Raw genomic sequence first — 27663 nt, 5'->3', positions numbered from 1 at the left:
TAATACCTTATGAGCAACCAGCTGTGCAATATTTGGTTACAGTTGCCACATTTGGTCATAGTGTCGATGTTTAAAACCAAAGAAAACATCTAAACTAGCTCAGGCAGGCAACTTGTACTGCACTGTATCATAAAAACGAATATGCCAGACTCTCCTCTCATCATGTACCAAATGCACCCTCCCAAATTGGCAGTGTAATGAAGCTGCAGAACTTCTCATCTCTCCCTCTGACACCATGCAGCGATGCAAGGGGTGCTGTTTCACTCCCTCAACCAACCCAGCATCCACCTGTGAGCACTGGGGTGGAGGGATATTTATTCATCTGTTTCTATGTGCATCTTATTTGTGGGGAGTGATGAGCTCAGTGCCTGGACACCAAACTCGAAGTGTAACCTATTGCTGTAATAAATCAACCATTTCAAATGTGAGTTGTTGGACCGAAGTGCACCTACACACTTCAAGAATACTGATGTGTGTGTGTGAATTTTATTGGAGACATATATGGGTGCATCATTTGATGCCGGCAGCTCCAACAGACTCTAACTAACTGCTTTCTTTCTAACTTTTTTCTGTCTAAATCTCATTTTCTTCAATCCAATATTTTCTTCAATCCTATAAGATACATAGAAGAAAGCATAGTGGAACAGGCCCCAAGAAAAGGAAGTATAAAAAAGGTCTGCCTGGAGAAGAAAAAGTAAATAGGAAGGTGAAGTGCAAGGAACATGACAGTTTGGGCAATGAGGAGGAAAAAGAGAAAAGGCAAGAAGCTTTGGGTTGGAATATTAGCTGGAAAATTTCCTATCTATCCTGTTCATAATTCATGGATTCCCAGCTCCTCCTGCTGGGGAATTAGGGTCAGGGATCGTAACATAGGCACAGAGTAAGAGAAATCTGCAGATATTCACTGGACAGACAGAGTACGTTAGAGTGAGCATACTGCTCCTGGTTGAAGTGGATGATGCAAAGCACACTATAAAACATCAATAAACTTTGAAAGGCCGTGCTACTTACGCTGCAGGTGATTATTCCTCTAAATAATTCATATAGCTTGCACAACCTCTCATTTACACAAATATAGCACAAGTACAGATGTAAATAAATAGCCTGAAGGGATCCATTCAAAAATAGATTTTTGGTATTTAATTAGAATAAATCTTAGAGGCAGCTTGCAGAAGGAGTGAAATCTGTTTATATTTAGCTTTTCAGACCATCATCCGTGCCTTTGTTGATTTCACTTTTGACAGAGCTGGGCTCATAGCTGATCTGTAATTATTCTTACTTTCCATAAGCAGTAATGCTGACATGAAAATGAGATCAAATTTGATCAGACTCTAGCCTTTTTCCCTCTAGAAAATGTAAATGTATAACAAACCAACATAAATACACCATCACTGAACCTTTGCAAATCAAGCTTTTTGCTATCCAGCTGCCGTGCAACTTATGGTCCACTATTGTCTCTGTTGGTGCTAGTATCACTACATATAAATTATGCTGACTGTAAAGAGAAAAAAACACATCTCCTGCTAGTTTGTCTTGTGGGTGGAATGCTAGTGTGACAGTAATTCCCTGTTACAGTGCTGGCAATTCATGTAGAAATAAGTAGGAGTTTGAATATATATCCACATCAAAGGGAATCCATCACAATCTGAAAGGTTTTTCATGTCTGAAGCAGTTCTGTTGTGTTAATGCCATCACAAAATAGCTATTCATGTTTGAGCCAGGGAGCTCTGGATTGGAAATCAGCTATTCTACGCCTCCATCTGTCTGTGTGTTCTGTGGTATGTGCTATTTTTCATTCATGTCCTCTGACTCATCCTTCTAATAACTACCCCTATTTCCTCTCTGAAATAGTTTTCAGTTGTTTTCCCGTTGTATGATTACTTGCCATGCCTCTCTGACTCATTCAGTTTATTGCCCAAATAAAGATTTGCATTTTCTTTTTTGTATCATTTAGCCTACATGTCTGAATGGTTTTTCATTAATCATCATCTCCTAGCCTCTAACTGTTTCTTTTTCATCTGACTGCTCCTGATTCTTGCTTGTTACCCTTCCCGTTAAGTTGTGTTTGCTGTCATGGCTTTCACCTTGTTGCCTAAGGGCAGACAGAACCTGTATATAAACAGACTTTATTGCTCCTGCTGTAGTCCAAGCCTCAGCAGGAATCACTGCTTTCTTATGTTATTGTTTGATCTGTTGCTGCATAGCTGAAATTGATATTGAAAAACAATATTAGTAAGGGTTAGTGGTTCACCTTTAGATATATTTACACATGTAAGCTTTAGAGAGCACAATTTTCAGATGGTCCATGGCAATAACAATAATATCCCCCTTTGAGCCAATATAAGCCACAGATGTCAGCTCATTGAGTCCTTCAACAACAAACTGGCAACATACACAATGAAACAGAATTAGATTGCTGTTTAAAAAAAAACAAAAAAACAACAACCCTGAAATACAAAGAAAAAATTTTTTCCATTAGAGAGCAATCTCAACAAAACTATTCCTGCAAGACAAAATTAGTTACATTTATTGCTTGGAGAATTCTCCTCCACACGAAGCGCTTCGGCTTGCTGATATTTAACCTGCATTTAGAAGATCACATGCGATTAGTAGTGTCCAGTGTGCTATACACATTCTGATTACATTAATGCACGCTAATGAAATCTTTTTCTGAAAAGCCTCAATTTTGTATAAAAGTTCACCGACGCAAGCATCTTCATGCACAAATATGAATGCGGTAAATGACCCCTGAGGTTTGTGACTCATCTAGAAGATGAATGAGAATGAGAAAAAGGAAGATTTTCATACTGTTTTATTAGCAACAATGTGTCTGTCAGTTATATATTAGAAACAAGAACAGAAACATTTTCTGCAGTACTGTACCGAGTCTGAAAAACCAGCTGAATCATAAAATAAAGCAAGTAATTCAAATACTTCAAGGTAAAAGCAACACTGCATTTCAATATACACTTGTACACTTGTAATAATAATAATAATAATAATAATAATAATACATTTCTTCTATACTTCCTTATGGCACTAAATTTCCTGTGCAACTGTCACATAGTTTTAGATTAAAAAATAAGAACATTGAGAACTATTGTGTGTGTCTGCATGTCTGCATGTGTGAGTGTACTTATATGGCTATCTTTGTGAGGACAAGTTTAAAATTGAGAGAGTACTGGGATGGACGTCATTTGTGCCCCTCACCGCTTTTTCAACTTTAACTTGTTGTTTTAACTTGGCTTTAAGGTTATGAGTTGAATGAGGTTCAGATTACACAGGTAAGGATTTGGCAGCTAGTTGTGACAGTTAGGATGAGGGACCGGGGAACGTAAATGAATGTCCTCGCAAAGTTAGATTTACAAACGTGTGTACTGTGGCTTAGTGTATTTGCATGAAAGCACATTTTACAAAGGAAAAAAAACTTTAAAAAAAACCCAAATTACTCACTGTTTCACAGTTTGGAAAAAACAAATGAGTAATTTAAAAAAAAGACAGAAAAAGGGAGAAGAAGTACAACAGCATTTACCATCCATTTGCAAGAGAGTGGTAGGTGGGTCCAGAAAGAACAATCCAATCAACTTCAAGTCCCTCCCACAACCACGGGCATTTCCTCTTTTGAATTCAAGCAGTAAATGATTTAACTTATTATTAGTGTGTTCTCTGTCCATAAAAGTCACCAACTGCTCCTCCAGTCAGAAAATTAGCCCTCCAGCCAGGCCGGTCAGCCAAGCGCAGAAAATAAAAACAATCCCAAGAAGGAACACTGAGTACCTTGGAGCAAGAGCATATATTCCTCAGTCCAATGAATGGAAAAAGGGGAGAGACTACAGTGTATGTTATGGCCTCTTAAATATTTATAGATGTGCCTTTAAAGGTGAATCTTTAGCCCAGGAATCCATACATCAATAAATCAGACAGAACACAAAGAATGTAGTGAACGTTCACTAACTTCAGTGAAGAACTATAATCGGGTTCACATTGGAAGCTTACGGTGTTGCTGTAAAAATGTTTTGTGTTTCTGACTGAGTCAGTGTTATAGCATTAATTAGTAAAATAAACAGGTACAAAATAGTTGCAAATCCATTTTCTTTGTTATTTAATCTGTTTGGGTCATTCTTTGCATTAAGATAAATTTAGGTTAAAGAAATAATATAATCGCTTCACCCCTTACAATAAAATGTTATTGCAGCCCACCTCTGGGTTCATTGTACACATCGATGACCTGTTGTGTATAACTGGATGGAATAAAACTTGTTAACAATTAATTGAGACACACACACACACACACACACACACACACACACACACACACACACACACACACACACACACACACACACACGCTTGCCGGTATCTTCACATATATGCACACAAATGAAGATCAAAAACCTTTTTGGCACCTAGTCCACACTGCCTGCAAGAATGCAGAGATTTTTCTCTTCTGAAGTGTAAAATACTGTATATACACTGTGTTTTGATGCTCCAAGAAACCAGCCTTTCGTCAAACTATGCAACTCTATGAAAGGATGAGGGAAATCTTCTGTGAGCCCTTTACGTCTTAAAATGTTATGGCATAAGTTACGTCTGTCGAAAATGTCTGCGGGGTGGCAGCTAAACACAACAACCCGCTCCCTCCTCCACTGGCTGTGAGTGATATTTCATAACCTCTATAATCTGTGGATGGAGGACCAGACAGATAATCCCATCATAAGAGAGGGAAACACTGGACTTTTCCTAATCATATTTTGTTTGCAGCAGCTCTGGAAGAGAGAAATCCCTACTGAACATCATTTTGACACATCATGAATCTGCCTATCCTACAGGCCACGGTAGAGGAGCCCAGAGGAAGTAGGGCAACACAGACTTTATCAGATCATAAAAGAAATTAATTAATCTTTAAAAAAAAAAAAGATTCAAAACAAGTTTATGTTGTTGGTAATTTAACATTTTAAACACTTTGTCTTGGCCCAAGTGTGAGGACCTGAGCATAGTACCTTTGAAAAAACTGTCCTGAGAGCCAGCTGAGTCCTCCATTCTGCAAAAAGTGACTGGTAGAATGAGACCAGACTAGATCGGACTACACAGGTCAAGACGACAAAAACACAGTCTCACTCAAGCCCAGTCCAGCCCAGGCCATTCAGATGAATGTAAGAATCAGCTTAAACTGAGTTAAACCTTACCCAGCTAAACATCAGTGCTGATGCTACAGCTGCGTGTGAACATGTCCCTCATGGTAACTGAACGGGCAAGGTTTGGTTTACGATAGTTTGAAATGTTTACAGGCACTGGCAGGTCCAGATCCTGCTGCTGGACACTGCGATAGCTGATCCGGTCCCCTCCGTTCCTCAACCCATCTGGTTGGTGGTGGAGCTGCGGCTGAGGTGGCTGGAGGTAGAAAGGCATCTCATAGTGTGTACAGGATGGGCAGAAGGTCTGCGATCGTGTCAGTTTCCTGGCCATTGGAGGGGTGGAAAAAAGGGCAGGGCCATTTGGGATGGAGGAGGCGGCGGCTGTAGCCGCCACAATGTTGTGATTGGAGTGAACCGGCGGGAGGTGAGATGTAACGGCAAAGTCTGGCTCCTCCTCCTCCGACTCAGACTCTTCCTTCTTGCAGCAATAATACTGATAGAAACAGAGGGACAAAAGTGGGAGATGGGCAAAGATGAAAAAAGTGGTGACGAGAGAAGAAAGAAGAAAAAGTACCAAATGATGTCAAATGTGCACGAGAAAGAGCTGTCTCAATGATCACTCAATTATCTCTTGAGGGGTTCTCTTGTGTTGTAAACAGACTCCAGTTTGCAGCTGAGGTATTATGGTTGTGGTATGACCTAGCTTTCAAATTAATTCCTGGCATCTTGCCATCTAATATCTGCTGTAATTTGGGGATTACTTTTGATCCAGAGAAATGTTGTCAGGAAAGGATCTTACAGTTTCCCTTCTAGCTATGTTACCTGGGTTCCCAGAGGATCACGGTAAATGGACTGCATTTATGTAGTGCTTTTATCTGAGAAGCTTTAAACCTTGCTTCTTATTCATCTTTTCACTCCCACAGCACACACACTAAGTTACTATTCATAGGCCCCTTCACTTTTTGTACACGTAATATGAATTTAACTAATTCACACTTAATAACAATGATTTTGGGGGCTATTTTCTTTTAAAGAGAGAAATGAAAACATATTTTTAATTAAAATGATTTTGCTACTGCACGACAAAACCGGTTCAGATAAATTAGAACCTGAGGGAAGTCTACCTGTGGCAAACTCCCACAGGTAATGCTGAATGTTAGCATGAAAATCGAGAAAACTGAGGAATTCTCTGTGAGACAAGGAGCAAATGTGTAAAACCATTTATAAAGCTTAGGCCTTAATAATTGTGATATGAAAGAAGAGTGGAACCACCAGGTATCCTCCTCGAGTTGATTGTTAGGGAGGCATCCAAGAGCTCAACCTTCACTTTAACAGCTCCTCAGCAGAGACGGGAAAGACAACTACCTCAGCAGCAACTCATCAACCACTGCTTAAAGATGTCCAAGTCAGTACATATGGCAAACACTTGGCCTTGTTTATTACCTTGCTAAAATGAGGCATGGTTGTTACTGTGCCAAAAATGACAGTCTCTACTTTCTGAAGGGAGAAAAGAAAGACGTGTCCCAACACATACTGTACTCCAAGGCTGTGGTTCACTACTGAAATCTTTGCCATTCTGCCTGCTGTCCACATCTTGCTCAGTTGCACAGGTGTGGAAATGAATGCCAGTATTGATGTGTGTCAGCAGCCAACAACGTTAGGTAGATTTTTAGCTCGCCTACAGACCGCTGAAAACTACTTTAGGTGATTGCTAAGATTCCTTTCCTGTTTTTCATACAATTTGTTTGGTAACAAAAAATGAAATAAGATTGTTCAAATTGTGATGAACTTACAATAATTGTAATGAGTTTCTAATCCTGGGCTGACAGAGCCGGGGGTCTTTGTCCTCTGTCCGTTTTATGTTTTGAATGATCAGTTGTGTAATTAAATTTTTTTTTTGAAAACCTTGCTCTCAATTGGTTTTCCGTTTCCACTAGAATCAGATACAATTGACAATGCATTAGCATAGTTTTACAGATTAAAGCAGCATAATTACTCAACTCAAAGTACAATCTCTTACCTGCAGTTCTGCAAAAAGTAAATAGAATGAACAAAACAGATGATGAAGTCTCACCTGCAGCCTACAGTAGCACAGTACTGCGATGATAAGGAGTAATATAACCGAAGCTAGAATTCCACCAGTGATGACCACAGTCCCGGCTGTCATTCGAATTGCTCTCCATCAACACCCTGCAAAGAGGAAGAGGAGGGAAGGAGGGGAAGAAAGGAAGAGACAGGGGGTGGTGGTGGGTGGAAAGAGTTGGAGCATAGAGGAGGGTACGGGGTGAAATGAAGGAGCAAAAAGGCACACAATTCATCAGTTCAGTAGCTTCATTAAGTAGATTATAACTGTGTGTCATCTCAGTGGTGCTTATTGAATTATCCAGCAGCTAGGAGACATGTAATAGAATCATCCCACAAGTGCTGCTTATAATATAGACAGCATCTCAGACTGAAACACGAAGTGTGTGAGTGAGGGGGAGAATCTGTTTAGCGGGAGGACGGAAAAAAAGGATGAATTGCAGAAATGTCGAGAGGAACGAGGTAAACGGTTGCACAGATAGATGAGGAGAGATGCAACTACAACAGGGTGCAGTCAGTTTGGAGAAATGATGCGGCAAGTAAAATTTGCAGTCAAGCTCACCGAGATATTCTTCATGCTGCTGTGGTTCAACAAAGAACTGATAGGAACCCGTCCAAAAACAATATAATGTGAGGTGGTGTGCAAAGCAGATCATCAAAAGATCAGTCAGCAGGACTGTTGCAAGTAAACAGCCGTGACCTGTGAATTCGGATATTAAGTCAAAGGTCATAGCAAAGAGAAATGCAAATGCAAACCCAGGAAATTTGAAAGTGGATTTATTAAGTTATAGCATATTACAGTGCTTCTTTTATGTGATTCACAGCTTCCAAGCCACAAGTCAGATTGGAGTATTTTTGATCGATACTTGTTGGCTGAAATTTCTTGGTTTACATTTCACATTAAGGTGGAAATTATGCAGCGGGAATTCTACAGAATATCATAAGAAGACAGGTCCATTAGCTCCGTGGTTCCATTTAAGACGCTAAAATAGTGAAAGTAATCACACAGTGGTGTATAATTCAAATGTTATTATTCAACCTCAGTGATATGTAATATTTTTGAAAAACCTTGAAGGCACTTATCAGATGAGGGCACAGACCTTTTCCCTTCATTATAGCCGCAATCTGGAAGTGTCATAGAACCGCACCAACACACTACATTGTGGATAATTGCTTGAAACCAAAAATAGGCCAGCAGGCTTGTTGCTAAGCTATGACTCATTGGTGCAAGCCATTAACAGCAACAAGCACACTGCAGCATAGGTCTATGTTGTCAAGATCTAACTTGAATGTGACATGGGCAAACACTAAAAAGGAAATACTAAAAATAAACAGGACTGCCACCAAATCTTGCAGTATCCAGTTTACCCTGACTTCTGCTTTCATAACATGATGCGAGCAATGCTGAGCATCCATCAGCTTACTCACATTAAGTTTACTGTCAGCTGTGTGTCACTGGGCATTTGGTATTTAGTATGACACCTGACACAGTGACCTTCTCACACAGTCATTAGATTTAAGTGAAACTGTTTAAACCGTAGACTGTATAAAATAATCTCTCAGCATGATGTGAGATGCTTTATAAAGTCAGAATAGATGTCTCTATGGTAGCTACCAGCCCTATCAACAAACACAGCACAGCTTCTCCTCACTCAAGCTTCAATTCAGCTGGACTCTAATTCAATCTGCAGGCCGCACAGTGCACCAACCAAATCAATATGGAGGACAAGAAAGAACAGAGCGTTTTGGCCTTAAAGGCTTCTAGTTTAATTGATAGGGAAACGAGGTGATTCGATGGCAATATGGTTGCCAGGAAAATAAGAGAACAGGATGTTCAGGTGGCGCTAAGCAACGTTTGTGTATCAATGTTTTGCACCTTTATTTAGTAGAGTGCATAAGAAAAGTGACAGAACAATGACAGTGGCTAGGCTAAGCCTAGTAGTTTAAGATGAAAGATGAAAGCCAATGTTGCTCTGACAAAAAAAAGTTTCTGCCTAAAATATGATATGCTGGTCTTTAATAATCAGTTATTATTAAAGTTAAAGACTTCTTAAATAATAAATATATAATAATAATGATGATAATAATAAAAAGATGGGCACATGAATTAAAAAGTTATATGTTTAGGGTGCTGGGGCAGTATAAATGAGTATTATTTAGTCTGCAGCATTTACCTGCATCCTTTTAAGACCACAGGGCACAGCTTTATAAAGGTGGAATTAGATTTAAGGACGACTGAAGACAACATCGCGTAACAGATGATCCCACTATGTGTGCAGACCTGTGTGGCCTCATTTAAGTAACCAACACAGATTCTCAAGCACCTAATAATTAGTGCTGCTTATACTCAGCAGTCTGAATCCCTTCAGTGCAAACTCATCATGAGACCAGATCATCAGTGTTGGGCTTTTAGACCTTAATATCAATTTTCAATCTGAAAACCTTGACTAGTGTCTTTTTTGTTTCACCAGCAGATGGTGACATAGAGCAGTACACGGCCTACAAAAACAGGTTTCAAAAGGAAATGATCAAAATTACATTTAAATTTTAAAATAAAATACTAGAAAGTTAGTTGTTTTTTTGTTTGTTTTAGAAAATAACACTTGTCTACAGACAATTAAAAATGCATCCTCTAAATGTAAATGAATCTTAAAGCCAAACATTAAGCTCAAACAAGACTGAGATAAAATTCCAGTTATAGTGAGATAAATTTACAATGAAAAGAACAGAAAATAAAACATTCCAAAAGTATAAATACATACCAGTGAAGGAAAAACTGAATAAAAGCTGTAATAAAGATTAAAAGAAGACAACACAAGTAAGTCAAAAAAAGAAGAAACCACTGACTCTGCATGTGGGATCTGCTCAGAGAGCATGCTCCAAAGTCAAGGAGCCCTGATCACAAAAGTACAGTCACAACCACTTTTATATATTACTAACTATTCTGCTAGAGTGTCTGTATAGGTCCTCTTTTTTTTATTTGTAGGACTTGTTTATATTTTATGAATAATTTTAAAAATCAAACCATAGAGCCACGCTCCAAACAGCTGCCTTGCGGTCATATGTCTTATCACCATCTGTCAGAGGTACCAGGGGGATCTGCCAGGTCCGGGATCCCCATCGTCAATCCTCGGCATCTCAACATTGTGTGAGATTCTCAGCAACACCTCACACATCAGCACACATCATATATAAGCATGAACAATGTAAGAGAAAAATTAGCTGGACTGCCAACATTAGACTGTTGCCCTTAATAGTCCATATGTGAAATCAAATGTTCCTTACATGTGTAGGTGCATTATACAAAAAAGTTCCTTTGTAAAAGACATTACTGTTGTGCCAGTTGCAGCTTGCTTAATTGAAGTGGTTTGTCAGGCACCAGGCCAAAAGAATGAGCACATGCATGATCAGGACTGCGTGCACATAATTCTGACTCGGTGTCATACAAATCCTTTTCTGTCTTGCTCAAATGATGATTTGTGGACTGAGCTGATTTCTGACTTTTCTCACTGATATTCCTTCATGAAAGTTATTATGGTGTGCACAAAAACACACACACACGTGCATGTAGCATTTCTCATTCTGCAGGCTAGGCTGGTGCTGTGTATCTCCTGGGGCTACATTAATCAGATCAGTGTGTGAGCGATGTGTTGCAGCAAGGCGACAAACAGTGTTAATTATTTAACCACACACACTCACGCTCGTGCGCGCACAGACGCGTGCATATACGCAATCCAGACCCCATTGTGAAATAGTGAAATACTGGAGAGAGGCAATCTTGTCCACTCAGCTGCTTTTGCTGGTATTCGTCCACAGGAATGACAAGAGTTAGGGGCAAAAGAAGAATAGCCGTGTGCACACTCGCACACAAACACACACAAACACTCACATGCAATAATTTTAGTAGTAGCTAACATGCTCAGACAGAGGGCTTTGGAATAAAATGCCACGCTTCGATGAAACATGGCAGGGATCACAGCAAAAGGTCTTGCTTGGAATAATGGCTGCTGACAGGCTTTCAGTTCAGTGGGGAAGAAGTACGCAGTAGGTGGTGGATTCGAGTAACACACACAAGAGACAATAACATGCCCTGAGAACAATGGGAAGAGCTCTGTTATAATGGTAGCTGTCAAAGGGTGATTTTACACACATTTACAACGACAGAGTGTACCTACACATGGTTTTTTACGGAAATGACAAGATCCAAAGCCTCCTGAGAAGTATGCATTATTTAGCGAAAGAAGTGCTCACGTTTCTGCTCCAGTAGCTCCAGTTTTCAATCTCACAATCTTAACTGGTAACAAAGTTCCAAAATATGAATATAGGGACACGCAGAAAACAACAATGCCTCATCAACTCTGTCTGATTACAGTTTTTTGGCCCGTAATGAGTCCTTGCTCTTTAATAAGCTGTGCAATCAGGGAGCATTCAACTAGTATAAATGACATAATTTCAACCTGCAGGATGTATACTTTTATTGGAAGACATTATGTCATTTTGTTCGTCATTTCGTTTTGAGGCTTTGGTTTCTGTATTAATTTTGTAAAAAGCACATCTTGTGGCCTTACTTCTCCATTTTTGTACCTCTCTTCTGTCCTCCTGCCTGTGACCTGGAAAATGAGGTCAGAAACTCAATTCCTGAAGTGCATCTCAAAGAGAGAGAAGTTTTACGGGAGAGTGGGGATGCATAGGTGTATCATTTGCAAACGTTTCTTTGAAACCTGTGATCTAACAGGCATGACACACACAGAGAAAATGTGTTCCTTTTGCATTCATAACTTTAATTAGTTATTTCAGATGATTCCACAGTCAAAATTTCTGCCGACCACACTGTGAACTTAATCAAAAGTAATGCTTCTAATGATGTCATGATATCAAAAAGTGAAATAGAGAGAAATGTAAAAGTGGACAGCACATTGTGTTACTTTAAACTGGAAGCTTTGAATCAAGGATTTCTCATTTTGTTAAAATGAGTCTTGTCGTCGACTGCTCTGCTCATGTGGCAAAGGTAAGGATGGAAGGAAAAATGAGAAAAGAGAACAGGAACCTGTGTTTGTTGGCATTTGTTTTTTCCATGACATCTGTACTTTTGTCTTTTCATCTTTCATCTTAATCATTTTGTGTTTTTATGCTAACGTGTCCCCTCGCTTGCATCACTCGTGTCTGTCTCTCAGATCACAACTCCTCCCAGCGTAGATGTGTGTGAGAGATGCGTGAACTGCGTGCTTCCACTGGATCAGATTTGAAGGATGTCAGACATTTTTCTTCCTATTATACAGTGTTTTACCACCATAGAGCAGCTCTTATTGATAGATAGATAGATGTTTGTGTATCTCTGTGAAATCTCTTTGAGCTGTATGTAGATTTGCATATAAATCATGTTTCACTAGCTGGGCCCACGTCCTCATTTTAGGTTTGACAGCGTTTTAGTAGCTTGCAGAACTGGGTGAACCTATATAGATGAAGGAGCGTGTTTGGAGGCGTGGTCCTGCTCCTGAAATTCTAATACAGCATCTCCAGAAATTGTTTGCATAATCAAAATAGATAATTACTTGTTATACATTTTCTTTATCATGTTTAAAATTTAGAGTCACATTGGGGCTAGGGCCTTTCCATTTGACAAAGGGGTAAAGGTGGGGTCACCAGTCCATACCCTCTTCTCAAAAATTCTGTCCTGGATGTAAATTTGTGAGAAAGTGCTGCAGATGCTACCCGGTTTATTTTTGAATTACTGACACAGCCAGATTGTCTGTGTCCCCCACTGCTTTCTCTATCAATTTTAAATAGGAAAGTCTTGTACTGCATAACCCCCCCCCCCCCCACCCCCAACAAAAAAAACCCCAACTGCAACAAGTTAACATGTCAGCTGAAACTGAAGACTACTTGTATTAGCAAAATATATACTCTGACTGAGCTGTGGGTAATGTTAATCTGGATTAATAATGCTCAGTATCAGTCCATCAGTGTTATAGGAATGCAGTGATTCTCTCGAGTCTATGAGTGTTGCATTAATCTTTTATCTATGGCAATCGATGAACCTTATTCCTACACTTCCAAGGTTAACTTCTGCAAGAGTATGGCTGTGTAGATTGTTGCAATCAAAGCCAGTTTTTTTGAGCAATAATCATAAAATTCAATGTGGCAATCAAATTTGAAATATTGAATTACATTTAAAAAATTAACTAAAAACTACATGAAAAACTACAACTTAAGTTTCTAGTTTGTTTAACATGTGAAAGCACATGCAGGCAGTGACAAATGTTAAAAAATTCACATCCACTTTTCCTAATATGAGTTTGAAGTGCACTCTTTTTTCTTTTTCTTTCTTTCTTTCTTTTTTTTTTTTTAAATGGCTTCTACTTTTTTCCTTTAGCCTTGTTAAATGAACCTGCTCTACATTATCCTCTCGGGTGGCACTGACCCTGACTGGCATTACTCAACTCTGTGTCCCTGACTCAGTCTATACCCGCATAAAATATCACCTGGTGCACAAAATATCTTTTGCCAGCATTTGTGTCCCTGCATCCACCTTCAAGAATAATGACAACACACACCTATCCTGAGGTAAAGCTCAGGATAACTGAGGTGCTTTTTTCTTTGGTAGACAGCAATCGTTTTCATCCATCCTGTGTGTCCTAGCATTACCTAGGCAACATGTCTGTAATTAGTGCCCCTCTATGAATGATATATCATAAAAATGGCTCTTGGCTTGTGTGAATATAGCACCATGAGGACATTTTAAGGACTTAACAGTGACCTGGGGGTCTCTCCATTTAATTATACAGCTTGCTAAATGTGTCTCATCTATCTAAATGACCTTGCTTAGTTGTTCTTCCAGTTCAAATTGCAAACTGAGGTAGAAGGTACTCCTATAACTTTAAATGTGTTGTGCAAGGACTAAAGTAATGGAGCATGACTTTCCTTCCTTGCTAATAGCATTTTTAGACGTTGACTATTTGTTTTTTAACAGCAGTCCCAATTTATTTTAGGAGTATATATTTGGCGATGTCATGGTACAATATCATGATATTATAATACTAGTATGATAGTAATTATGCACATCTGTTCAACTGCTTGCTAAGGCAGATATCTAAACAGTCAGTCATATGGCAGCAACTCAGTGCATTCAGGCATGTAGTCATGGTCAAGACTCCAAAACTTCAAACTGAACATCAGAACATCAGAAGGGGGAAAAAGTGATTTTAAATGACTTTCAACATGGTTCGGTTGTTGGTACCAGGCAGGCTGGTCTGAATATTTCAGAAGCAGTTCTCTGGGAGAAAATGTCTTGTTGATGCCAGAGGTCAGAGGAGAATAGCCAGACTGCTTTGAGCTAATAGAAAGGCAACAATAACTCAAATAACAAAGTTATGCAGAAGAGCATCTCTGAATGCACAACACATAGAACCATGCTAAACCACTTTTATCATACCACAAAGCAATAAATCACATCTTGAGGTGGTTTCTTGAACATGACAATGAGTTCAGTGTACTCAAATGGCCTCCACAGTCACAAGATCTCAATCCAGTAGGGCCCCTTTGGAATTTGACAGCTGACAAATGTGCAATGACTGTGTAATGCTATCATGCAAATATTGACCAAATTCTCGGAGGAATATTTTCAACACCTTGTTGAATCTTTTTCATGAAGAATTAAGTCAGTTGTGCAGCCAAATGTTCACCCAGCCCTACTAAGCAATGTCCTGTGAGCATATATTACTCCAAGTGCTTTCAAAGCAGCACCATCCACTTCAGCATTTATCAACAAGAAAATGCTAGGTTTTGTCTCAGTGTTTGGAGAAATCCACTACAGATAACGACGAATAATAATAAAAAAAGGATGCCAAAATGTTTGCATATCCCTATGCTGAAAACAACAAACTTCTCATTTGGAGACACTCAAATGGAATAAATAATATCACTTTTTGTTCTGATGAAGCTATAAACAGGCTATTTACCTGTTGGATACAAATCTCACTGATGATGTCCTTTTACATTTACAATCCACAGGAGGAAGCCATTAGTTCTAGTGATTTCATTATAGGTGTTCTCTTGTGAGTTGCTCAGGTAAAGTGTCTTAATCACATCAGTGTGGAAGAAGCACAGAAGTTAAAGTGCACGCAATTCTGAAAGATAGAGGCAGACACACTTATTCCCCACACTTCTCAGCAGGGTGTTCAAGGGTCTTGAACAGTGTAAAAGCTATAGTTTCCCTTTTCTATGTGGATAAAAATGGGACAAAAAAAGTACGACATCTATCTATCTGTCAGTTTATTGTTCTGCCCTCTAATATTAAAGGAAATTAGCTTTCATTTTCAAATCATTTTAAAATAATTGCATACAATCACGTTTTGTCAGCCTGCCACTGCACTTCCTACTCCTCCCCACAGCCCTACCCTGTTCTACCCTCCGCTGTGAAAATCATACCACTTGTCTGTGAATGACAGGCTGTAATCTTGATGCCACAGAGAGCTGAAGTCGACTAACAGATCTTACAGTCGGTTGAAATCATAGCTGATGAATTGAAAAGCAGTTGTTAGTCCCGCAAGTTAGAAAGCTTTAAGTTCCTGTCAAGAGAATGTATGGAGTACGTATGTGTGGAGAGAAGGGTTAAAGTCTTAGCACCAAGCAAAGCCCCTTAATCGAGGCGGGGTGCACATATAGATGCCTATTCAATTTGGGTCACTTGTTGGTTACACTGCTTCTGGTTTACTCCTAATTCATAAAAATGGCTTACAATCAATTTTGACTCTTTGTAGTTATGCATAGTTAGTAGTTATGCATAAAACCTTGCTTTGATCTTAAATTAAATTCTCCAGCTCATCATGCAGTGATATTACAAGTTGAAATGCTTTAAAGTCTGCAGTGAACTTTGCACATGCTTTATTAACAATGTGAGAGGAATTGATAATTAAAGATGTTAATTGCAAGGTGCAACCTGCTTTGAATTAAAAACAGGGTGCTAGTTTTATAGATTCAGTTATTTTCAGTTATTTCAGTTATTATTTTTTTCCACTGGGGAATTGCAATGACAACAGAGACAGTTTGCTGTAACACTCAGAGCTCTGTTAGGACATACAAACACACACACACACACACACACACACACACACACACACACACACACACACACACACACACACACACCTTCCTCAAGGCTACATAGTCTGTTCAGGTTATTATGCCTTTAAATACATATAATTCCATTTTCATTTCCCTTAATTAGCTAGGAAGCTATTAAATGACCTTTGCTCCTTGACACTCGGCAGTGAGAAATTTTATCCTACTCTGCTATGTCTTCCTGAGCAAACAGCATGATTCACTGAATTTTAGCTCTTGACCTGGGAGCCGGTTAGTTAGTTCTGGTTGGCTGGTGAGAAATGCATCCGTGCATCTCAGAGAGGCCGTCTACAGACACGTATGCTCTAACACATAAGCCGTGATGTCAAACAACCATTTCCAATCTGTTGGAAATGGTTCAAACTTTCTGCTTGAAGTCCCTTCACAGCTCAGAGGTAATCGTAAGTTTGGGCTTCAGTTTTGTTAGGTGCGGTGCATGCAAACCCCATGCTGTGTAAGGTTTTCTTGCATGTTTACACCCAGTATGTGACAGGTTGTCAGTTTGTCAAAAAGAAGCGTGTGGTGAACAAAAGCACATGCCCACATTGATCAGTCCAAGGTCCTGAAAGCATGAGTGACACAAGTAGGATTATATGAGTGTATAGTTTTTGTGGCATTGCAGTACTTTTGACTTTAACTTAAGTTGAAGCAACCTGAAACGCTTCACTTTTACCAGCATAAATCTCCTCTCTTTGAAATCTTTTCAACAGCCCACGCAACACTTTCCATGTATTTTTCCCTCTTTTCTCTAAAAGGTATTCTCTTAAATTCAAAAACAGTCATCTGTGTGGTCCTTGTGTGAGAGAAGGGAGGGAGGGAGGTTGTTGTTACAGTCTGAGTCCTCAACTTTTCTTCAGCCAAGGACAGGCAACCCGATCGCAATGTCCTCACACTGGATAATAGATATTTCATCTGATATTTCATCTAAATGTATGCATTAAATGTACCATGCAGCGTCTGAGGGACACACACATTCACATACATCTAGCCAGATACCACGGTAAATGTAGTGAAACAAGAGGTAATGAAGGTCAATTCACATTATAACAGCATACTCTGATCATCATAGCGCTAAGTTCTCCAAAACCCCAGCTGTTGCTGTTGATGCCAACATATGGTTTGTGAGTAGAAGAGAAGAGAATCGGTGTTGAAAGAAGGCCCAGTAATCCCCTGCTAGTGTTCCAATGTTTTTGTTATTAGTGCATGTCTTCACAGTGACTGGGTTGTAGCTCAACTTTAAATAGGCTAAACTGGGCTGTGTATACATTTTTATTTTCTGTGCTTACCAGGAAGCTTTCTCTAAGGTCAGCTCTTCTCCTTCATTAGTTTATATCCCCATTACTCCTCTTTCCTTTTTTTTGCTTTCCACTATTTCTGTCTTCCTCCACCTGCTCCTTCTGCCCATTCTTTGAATCTTTAGCTTTTTCTTCCATTTACCATGCTCCCTTTGTCTCCCTCTCTACTCTGTGCTCAGCTGGTATACACTGCCTTGCAGTGGTGTGGCCTGTTTTAAGCATCACTTTGAACAATAGTGCCATTTACAGGCAAATACACTGCAGCTAACACGGAGATGGATAGATCCTGCTGTGCAACACTTTGCACATTCTGAGTCTGTCAAACAACCACATTTACAAGAAGTTACGTAACTCAGAAAATTCTTGGGAGGATCGCTAGTTACTACACATCTGAAGCACGGGTGAATTCATCACACAGCTGTGGCAAATGGGGGAAAAAATGCCCTATGGGGGCTCATATCCACCAGATACACACAAAAATATACACAGTCACAAAAAAATTAAACTGTGACTCACATGAATATTTTGCATTGACACAAAGTTCCTCTGCTTTTTCTTCCTCCTGAACATGCCGCTTTAGAAACAATATACTGCTCACATCTGTGTGATTGTAGCATCAAGCTTCTTTCATTAAAAAAAAAAACTTGCGTTTTTTTTATGCATCTACTGCAGCATTGATCTTTTCTAAAAATTACGTCACAGAGGTGCATGTGAGAATGCAAATGTCTTAAGCAGCTGGATCAACCTTCCAGCTCCCTACTTCAAAAATCCATGCACCAAAGTAAATTCAATGGAGAAATTAGCAGAAGCAGTAATTTCGGGGGAAAGGCACAAGCAAAAGGAGGGTGTTGAAATACAGAAATAAGCAGAGAACAAAGAAGAGACATACAAAGGTTGCATAGGGCGCTGTCAGAGGCTGAGACGAATGCCCACGTCTAGTGGAACGTAAAGATGGACGGTTGAAGGAAATGTGCTAAGCTTAAGATTGGTGATGGCTTGATTGTTAGTGCTAATGGTCAGCGCTCCAGAAGCAGTGTGTCTAAAAGTATGAATGGGTCTCCAGTTACTATGGCGACGGGGCTATTACAGAGTGACATTTTAGCATCGCCTATTTCATTTTTTGAGTGGGTGGTTTACTGCTAAAAGTTTCAACCTGACTGTACCTGAATTGACTTCACCCAGTTCACTCTCTGTATGTAAATCTCCAAGCAGATCAAAATGAAGCACAAAATTATGAAAAAAAAAGAGTAATACAATACAACACATTGGAAAGAGAGAACAAGATTTATGAATAAGATACTCTCTTCTAATGTCTACTTTTGTCTTGTTTAATAACTTTTATGGTAACGCAATTCACGACATTGCTGAGCTTGCTTGTCTTTCCTTTTCGCGTCATCAATTTCCAAAGGAGTGTGCAGACATTTGGCACTTTTTAGTTTCAGATTTAACATTAACAGCAATGCTTGCATGCTCCAGTGATGAGCGTAGAGGCTTGGGAAAGAGCTTTGGACCATGAAGCCTGTAATGAGAACGCCCCGAGGCTCCCTTGCAATGAATACTGTAGATTACAGATGCAATGCAAATTGTAAACTTAGTCTGAGCAATGTGCCGCTTACCATTAGGTTTCTTATGTAATATACATACAGTGCTGAAGGGCATAGACAGGCCACTAGCCCAACAGTTGAAAAATGTTGTCTCTTTACAGAATGGATCTTATTTTTGTAGCTCGGGTCTTCCAGCTGAGTCATCAACACTGATTTTTAGCTGGTAAATTATCAGGGAGATTCCCCATTTTTCCTTTGTTATCGTTCCCTTTTAGGTTTTCAAACTGAAGACAGTAATAGAAGTATCTCTGAACAACTGCTGCCAGTATCAACTATGATCTTGCCTACAAAACCTACTTAACTGGTGTTTACGAGTTTGTAGATATAATATACTGGAATTTGTTTTAGGTAAACAACTGTTTGTTTACAACTTGTCTGACTAAAATTGACACATTTGTGAAGTAAATGTAGTGATGCTCCCTAGATGCTACTGGATTTTTGTGTAAGAATGCCACATTAATAATTTATACATATATACTTATATTTACACACAGTAAAAACTTGGTGAAATTATTTGTGCTTGTCCTTTATTTATATCTTTTCTCATATGTTCCCCCTTTTTATTTTACTCATTCTCTTTCGCTTTCCTTTTCCCCCCCCGTTTCTTTCTCTTTTTTCTTCCACCTGTCATTTCTGGCTTTGCTACCCTGTGCCTATATAAATGAGGCATATGGTAAAGGAGAAATTGGCGAACACATTTGCTTTGCCTCTTGGCAAAGCAAATGTGTTTGGCACAGCAGTGCATTCAGACCATGATTGCTGCCTTCTAAACCTCGCTGAAGATGATTTTGCCAGATATCTAAGCAACACTGAGACTTGATTCAAAAGTCAAAGGTGAAAGGTGCCTCTTCGGTCTTTGAAAAAACATGGATAAAAAGATAATCATGTGTGTTTAAATAGTGAGAGGACATCGCGTCCTCTTCAATGTAACCTCTTCAGATGACCAGCAGATTCAAACCCAGATCCCTCTTGCTGTGAAATAAAAGTGCTAACCACTGCAGCACCCTTGTATGGAAGAACAGTAAGTTATGACTCTCCAAAGGCATGCACAAATATAATAGACAGGGATTGTCATAAAAGAAGCACAGGATTTTTTTTTATTTCTCCACACCCTTTTCATGTTCTCTTTCCACACCTCCCTCACATTTCGTCTTCTCTTTTGAATGAGCTTCAGTTTTTTACAAATCACTCACAGGGATGAGTCCAGCTGACCAACAGCCCGTGTGCACGTATGTGCCTGTGTCTGAATGTGTGTTGGCCACACTGTGGCTCTGTGTTGGAACACATCTGTGCCTGAGTGGGATGTGTGAGCATGTCAGGGTGTAGCTGAAAGGGGAGAGCAGAATGTGATGCTGAGGGGGAGGGGACGAGTGATGCATGGAGGAAGGGCGGAACGGGTGGTGACTGTTTAATATGATCAGTGAACAGCAATATTCCCTTCCCCCGGCCTCAACCCATCCACTCCAATCCCCCTCTCCATGTCAGCCAAAGCATAGCCATAATGATTCCCTTTCCCAATATAATGCATTTTAACAGTAATTAAGCTGATATGTGAATACACTTGAAAAAGCCCACGAAAAAGTAGACGTGCCTCTGTAACTGCATTCACACTTGTCTATTCAAGCCTTCCCTGCTCCTTCTTCTCTGCTTCGCCATTCCTTTTGCTCTGTATTCTATATGCTCTTCTCTCTACACCTTTCCTCCTCTTTTTTCATCACCTGTTTGTCTTTGAAATTTGCTTTTCCATCCTACTCATCCTGCTTGTCCTTCAGCTCCCTCTGTCCTCCTCATCTTGCTGCTGCTGTGAAAACTATAAGGCTTGTAGAGCAGCAGAAGACAGACAAGTCTCTTATGCTCAGAGGGGGACTTCAGTGTGTTTGAATGTGTGTTTGTGTGTGCACACATGCTGGAATATAACACCTCTCCCTGGGGGCCAAGGTTAATCTGAGGGCCATTGAGGAGGTCGCTATGGGAACACAAGCCCCACCTTATTGTTGATTGTTTCCGGCCCTCTAAAATGACAATCTATATTTTTTTTCTTGTAAGAAACTGACTAGCTTAAAGTAATATGGTAACATGTGACAGTAACAGTCTCAGATTCACAGAAGTACCAGTGAACTGCCATGTAGGCAAGGTCTGCAAGTTATAACTCTAAGTAAGTGTCCAACCATCACTGTTATAGCAAAGCTGAAGTGCAGCAAGTGCAGGTGAAAGTAAGACATTTGGAAATATGAGCTCAAGTAAACAAACACACACAAGCAGTGACTTCAAGTTAATTCTGCGGATATAGCAAGACAGTAGAGAACAGTGATTATTGCTTCGTGGGTAGTTAAAGCATCCAATAGAGCTTAACATAAGACTGAATAACTTTTCCTTACACTCCTCTGATCCCTCCAACCATCCACTTAACAGCAAAAACATGAAAAAATATGGAATGAAAGTGATTTTAAAAAGTTTTAAAAAATACTAAAATAATTTCTATTATTAGACCAAAACACTGTTAAAGCTTGCCCAAATTCACTGGTTAGTTGACATTTTAGCTGGCTAATTGCTACTACAGGCACCATAGTGTTTCCAAAACAATCACTAGAGGGTGGGTTGCGTCATGTGCGCCATTCCCTAAGGAATTTTGTCATTTTAACTCCATGTAGTGAGATATTTTAGCATTGCGGGGCTTTTATGCTGCTGGAGATCCATTTGCACCAAGCCTAAAAATATCTGCATACAACAGTTTGGATATGACCATAGCTAACAGTTGGTGACAGTAGCTGTGGCTCACAAGCCATGCTGTTTTGTCAGCTTGTGGCAAACCAGCCAGCCAGCATGTGTTTTATACAAAGCACTGAAGCTGCCCTCTGCCTTTACCCTTTATACTGTGTCTGTACATACAGGCATCTCTCTGTGTTAAATTACTTAAAGATTTTGAAAAACACTCCACATGTACACAGTGCATGTAAACAACTTTCAAGTTTTGAAATGTGGAAAAGAGTAGACTTCTCCCAACCTAACATATGGAAAGTATCTGCCTCTCTCCGTGGTGCTGAAATTAGAATCTATCATCTATCTATCTATCTATCTATCTATCTATCTATCTATCTATCTATCTCCATGTCTAAAACAAAAACAACATGCATGACTTGATAATCACAGTCGATAAAGAAACACAAAGGAAACATCGTGGTACAACACAATCTTTCTTCCTTCAAGGGTAAAGCATTACCTTCAGAGATAAGAGGAATTCGCCGGGTCACATTGAGGGTAGGGGTGGCTCCTTGGGGCTCAGGTCCCGACCTCGGCAGGCTGTAGTCTGTCAACCTCAGTGACGAATAATGACACCGGTGAATACGCCGAGAAAAAAAAAAGCCTCCAATGTCGGTAAAGATATGAACTAAACGCTGAAGTGCCTGCGATCAAAGTGGAGCTGGAGTTCGACTCAGGTCAAAATAAAACCCACCGGGCCTGGTTCCTCTTTAGTTGATAATTAAAAACTAGCAGATACGCCCTTTGCAAACAAACAAACAAAAAATGTCCACCTTTAACATTCGTATTCTTTGTACTGAAGACTACTTCTCCACGCACAGCGTTGCCATGCAAAACATTTTCTTTCCAGTTCCCGACTTGCAGAGAGACCACTGAAAAGCACTCCGGTAACAATGGTATGATGTGATCTGTGGAAGATGCTTTTGAAGCAGGCAGGCAGCAGCACACAATTCCATCCACCGATTGTCTGGAGTTGTTTGAACGGTTCCTACTGGTTAACCGAAGCTGTCCGCAAAATAAAACACTCCTACGCAAACATCATCATCAGCCTCGGCAGCATGTGTGTTGGAGGAGGAGACGGGGTGATGCGAAATCTCGCCATCTCTATTTCAACATCCAGTTCAGTACCGTCCAGGGAGGTCGAGGTCAGATATTTGTTGTTGTGCTACTCCAGGTTCCGCCGGATTTCCCCCCTTTCTTCCTATTCACAGTATGATCCGCATGTGAACGTTCTCGCTTAAAAAATGCGACTAAGCAGCAGAAAGCCACAAAGTCTCTGCAGATAAGTGGTCACAAAGAGTATTGGTAGCTGTTGGATTTCCGTACGTTTGCTGATTCTTTCAGAGCGATGTCCGGAACTGCGCGGAAACTGCGCTTTAAATCCAGAGGTGGCTCAGTGCCTGCACACCCAGAGACTACTAAATGCAGCCTGGAGTGTACAGTCTGGGAGATGGCGCTTTAGTCACAGGCTCAGATTGGCTGTGGGTGCTTAGAGAGAAGGGGGGATTTAAAAGAGAGAAACAACATGCTGTTGATTTTCGCCTTCCAAGTTGACGTGCGTGAGGCGAGGCATGCAAAGCTCCTCTGTTAAAAGATGTCACCAAAATTTCTGAAGCCCACTTACAAACATGCACTGATACACAACTGCATTGGATATAAAATTAGTTGCATTATCACTTGTCCAAACCCCCCCCCCCCCCCCCCCCCCAAAAAAAAAAACCCCAACAACAAAAAAACTAACAGCTGACAAGAGCATGGTGAGGAGGTGGCGAGAAGTAACCTTCACTATGTACACTGGGACCCTGAAACTCCTGCCACATTCAGGGGAGGAGATTAATTAAGATTCCCACTTACAGTGACCGCAGTTAATCATTCATGCTATACGCTTATGCTGCAGCCAAATCTATAAAGATAATTTAAAAAATTACACGTGTCCTATCCCCATGGTTCAGCCAAGTTGGAAAAACAAACCGTTCCTCTGTCGGGAACGAAGCATTCATTAAACTCCACTCTTTTCTATCATCGTTGTATTATACTCAATTGATATAGCATTTGTATTTTATTTTATTCTATTCTATTTTATTCTATTGTATATAGTATTTCATTTTATTCTGTTCTATTGTGTACAGTTGTGTACATTATCTTTTTCTTATCTTATTCCAGTGTTTTTCTAATTTTTCTATGTAACTTTGCACTATCTACTTTCTGCTGTAACAAAACAAATTTCCCTCGTGTGGAAGTAATAAAGGTTATCTTATCTTATCTTATCTTGTCTTAGAATCCCACAACTGTCCTGAGAAAAGTCCTTCTTTATGTGTCCCTCTGTAAAATTCTCCTTATTCAGTCCCTAACAAATCCTCAAGACTAGAGGACATATTAGGACATATCTGTGGATGAGAAAGACTGTATGAGATCCATATGTGCCACAATATTCTCTATGTTGATCCGCCTCTGAATCTAAATTGTTTCACCTCTTATTCCCTCCACTTCTTTCTCTCGTTTCCTACCTCGTAGTCCAGCCTCTCTTCCAATTATCCAATTCACCCTAAAGCTGCTGGCTTCATTCGTTTTGATCAGACAAGAGGTAGTTTGCTATCATATTAAGGATAGCAATGTGACTTTTTATTGCATTCATTTTTCTAAACTGAAAGCATTGGAGATTAGTACACTTTGAGAGTCTGCCGTGTTGAAATATTTATACAAGCAGAGAATGAGATGGCTGCTTGGAGTGGTCACGTCAAGGTGAATTTGGCTTTTATCCATTTCTCCCTCTCTCTCTCTCTCTCTCTGTGCATGTGTGTGTGTGTGTGTGTGTGTGTGTGTGTGTGTGTGTGTGTGTGTGTGTGTGTGTGTGTGTGTGTGTGTGTGTGTGTGTGTGTGTGTGTGTATACACACTTGCAAACAAGGTGATGTGTGTCAGAGTGGCCAGTCTGTGAAAGCTTCTGCTTCTGATTCAGTAGCAGAATTTAATAAAAGTGCACTAAGTAACATCAGTTTTGTTGGAGTTTAATTCCACATCTTAGTACAGTCCTCTTCCCCCCTCAAAGCTGGATTAGCAAACAGACAGGCAAAAGTGGGCTACTGCCTTGGAGCCCCACACCCTTAGGGGCCCCGAATCACAGGATCACTGCGTGAGCATTTGAAGTCTAAGTGACACTATATGTAACTTTAGAAAGAAGAAGTAAAACAATCCTCGTTGAGTAACAGAAAATTGAAATTCACAATCAATAAAACAATCTTTCTCACTTCGCTACACTCTGGGGCTTGATGCTCCAGTTTTGCTTACTCTGGTAGCTCATTGTGACTAACATTAGCTAACTTTAACACAGTCAGTATGTGCCAGTTACACAGCCTTTCCCTCATTGTCACTTGTTGTTGTAACAGTCATTGTTCAGCAAATATTGCATTACTTTAAATACTTCAAGTATGATATAACTCAAAAACAGATCCCATGCCAACAGTAGAACAAATGTATTCATTTGATTTATTGATATTAATATGATCTAGTTTAATTTCCCATCCAGGGAATGAAATTCCCTATAGTCACAGCTCATTAAATCACAGCAACAGAAGATGATGATGCAAGACAATGACATGATTAAAAGACTACATGTCAAATCTTAAAAGTTGCACTGATGTAGAAAACTGAAAATATTCTCATATATTCATAAAGACTAGAGTAGAGTAGAGTAGAGTAGAGTAGAGTAGAATAGAATAGAATAGAATAGAATAGTCCTTGATTGTCACTGTACATGTACAGTGAAATTGTGGGTGCTCCACACCAACTGTGCAGGAAACATAAATAATAAGACAACAGGAATACATAACAAACTAGAAAAATAGATGTAATACAACAGAAAGGCAGACATTAAAAGGACAGGTAGCAAAGTGAATGTAGTGAATGCAGTACAAACAGATGTCACTCAAAAGAAAAAGTCTATTGTGAGATGCAGGGCTGTTTTCCATTGCATTTCTGCTTTAATTAACTTTTCCACTGTAGTGAAGTACAAAACTCATTTTTCTATAATCTTTCATTCATTGTGCTTCCACACAGGCTTTTGTGTGCTTAACCCATGAGAAAAGCTGGTGGAGGGAAACACATTTAAAGCCTTTTGTGATTTTTTATTATATAGTCTTACATTGGTAAATGCCCGTGTTAGTAATGGACAAAGTTTTGTATAATAAAGTCATCTTCTGTATAATTAGTCCCTGCGAGGCCAAAAGGCTTCAGTATGCTCTCAATGCTGATCAAACCTTTTATCGACAAAGGGCAGCCAATGAGGGGAGAGTTGGCTTAAAGTGACGATGTCCTTAAAGAGCGGCGAGCTAAAATGGCTAGACCAAACCAGAGGCATATGGAACCAGGACAACCACACCATCCACAGCCCCCAAGAGTACCAAAGACCCAAGGCGACACATCTTGGCAACACCTGCAACATCCATCCAAGCAGGAGAAAGAGGGAGGCCCCAGATGGGGTGTCCACGGCCAAAGGGTGAGAGTCCCAGAGAACAATAGCAAATGGGCAGTCAACCTTACTAGAGGCCAGCCACCCTGGTACGAGTTGAGAACCAAAAAGGACCTGCATCTCAGGGAGGGGCAGAAGCATCCAGCAGGGAGTGGTGACCATGTCCCAGGGATGAAGGCTCAGCAAGCCCCAGACCCAGCCATGCACACATACACTCATACAGACCCTTTGCTCATTCACCCACTCTCATCCACCCACTAATGACACACAGAGAGACATAAAAACACATGCACACACACTCACCCTCTACTTTCAAGGTGTCAGCAAGCAGATGTGCCCTGAACCAGCAGCAAAGTTGGAGCTTTATTGTTTGGGAGATGCTGCAGGGCTTCTGAAAAAGATAAATCCAGAGCCAAAATGTCTTCATCATTTAGTTTTTAGAAAATCATTGCATGGTGCAGAGGTGTTGGAGGCAATATGCGCATTGATCTAGACATGACATAGACTAAAAACCTCATTTTTTTTTCAAAGCAAACATAATCAGACAAAGAAGCCTAATTTATTCTAAATCTGTTCCCCACTCCCCTCGCCCTTTCCTTCCAGATCCCAGCTGACTTTACGGCGTCTCATCTTGTTTTTGTTTGCTGACACATCAGTAGTGGCAGCAGAAAGATAAGTGCGCATGTATGAGATATGAGAAGCCAAGAAGTGATGGGAACAGAGTGATCAGTAGTGAATACAGAGCAGTGTAATGGAGCAGAAACAGGAGGCTGAAAAGTGGTGGTGTGAAAGATAAAAAAGAGACAATTATTTTACAGAAAGAGAGAGATGTAAAGAGAAAGAGAGAGAGGATTACTGAGCCTCAAATGAAGGCCAGAGACACTAAAAGGACACACAGATCTTTTTTGCCTCAGGGAGTAACAGAGTTTATTACATTAACCAGCCTTTCTCATCTGCTGTCCGTTGTCTGCTCTGATCTAAACCTTTCTCATAATGAGTCTCTTCTGGGAAAAAAACGTAGTCAGACATCATGTGCAATATTGAATACACAAAATCTGCATATTGATTGAAGACAACTAGCCCCTGATATTTAGGGAAAGTGATTTAATTACGTCTATAGAAAAGATAGACGTGCGCTGAACCAATGTGGAACAGAAATTGCATTTCCTGTAAAATGCCCATCCATCCGAATAGCCGGAAA

At 40.0% G+C, this 27663-nt stretch overlaps 1 protein-coding gene across 1 annotated transcript; it reads right to left on the bottom strand.

The window, feature by feature from the left end:
* Positions 1–2794: 2794 nt before the first annotated feature.
* LOC146570682 (protein FAM163B-like) lies at positions 2795–23603 on the bottom strand. The gene is made up of 3 exons (XM_085279276.1): positions 22457–23603; positions 7210–7325; positions 2795–5628 (listed from the first exon to the last, which is right to left on the bottom strand). Exons 2-3 carry the CDS (start codon positions 7300–7302, stop codon positions 5191–5193), a joined length of 531 nt encoding a protein of 176 aa, XP_085135402.1. The 5' UTR covers positions 7303–7325; positions 22457–23603; the 3' UTR covers positions 2795–5190.
* Positions 23604–27663: the final 4060 nt, after the last annotated feature.

Source organism: Mchenga conophoros, linkage group LG7, assembly GCF_057382185.1.
Source record: "Mchenga conophoros isolate Kocher_MC1m ecotype Shallow Benthic linkage group LG7, M_conophoros_male_GT1.1, whole genome shotgun sequence".
Classification (NCBI taxonomy): domain Eukaryota; kingdom Metazoa; phylum Chordata; class Actinopteri; order Cichliformes; family Cichlidae; genus Mchenga; species Mchenga conophoros.
This window is presented reverse-complemented; position numbering and strand designations above follow the sequence as displayed.

Bases quoted from the DNA above. Each gene is read 5' to 3' on its own strand.
- LOC146570682 (XM_085279276.1), bottom strand. From the start codon at position 7,302: ATGACAGCCGGGACTGTGGTCATCACTGGTGGAATTCTAGCTTCGGTT. The intron at 5,629-7,209 runs GTGAGACTTCAT...TGTTTCTATCAG, and splicing joins TGTGCTACTGTAGGCTGCAG to TATTATTGCTGCAAGAAGGA.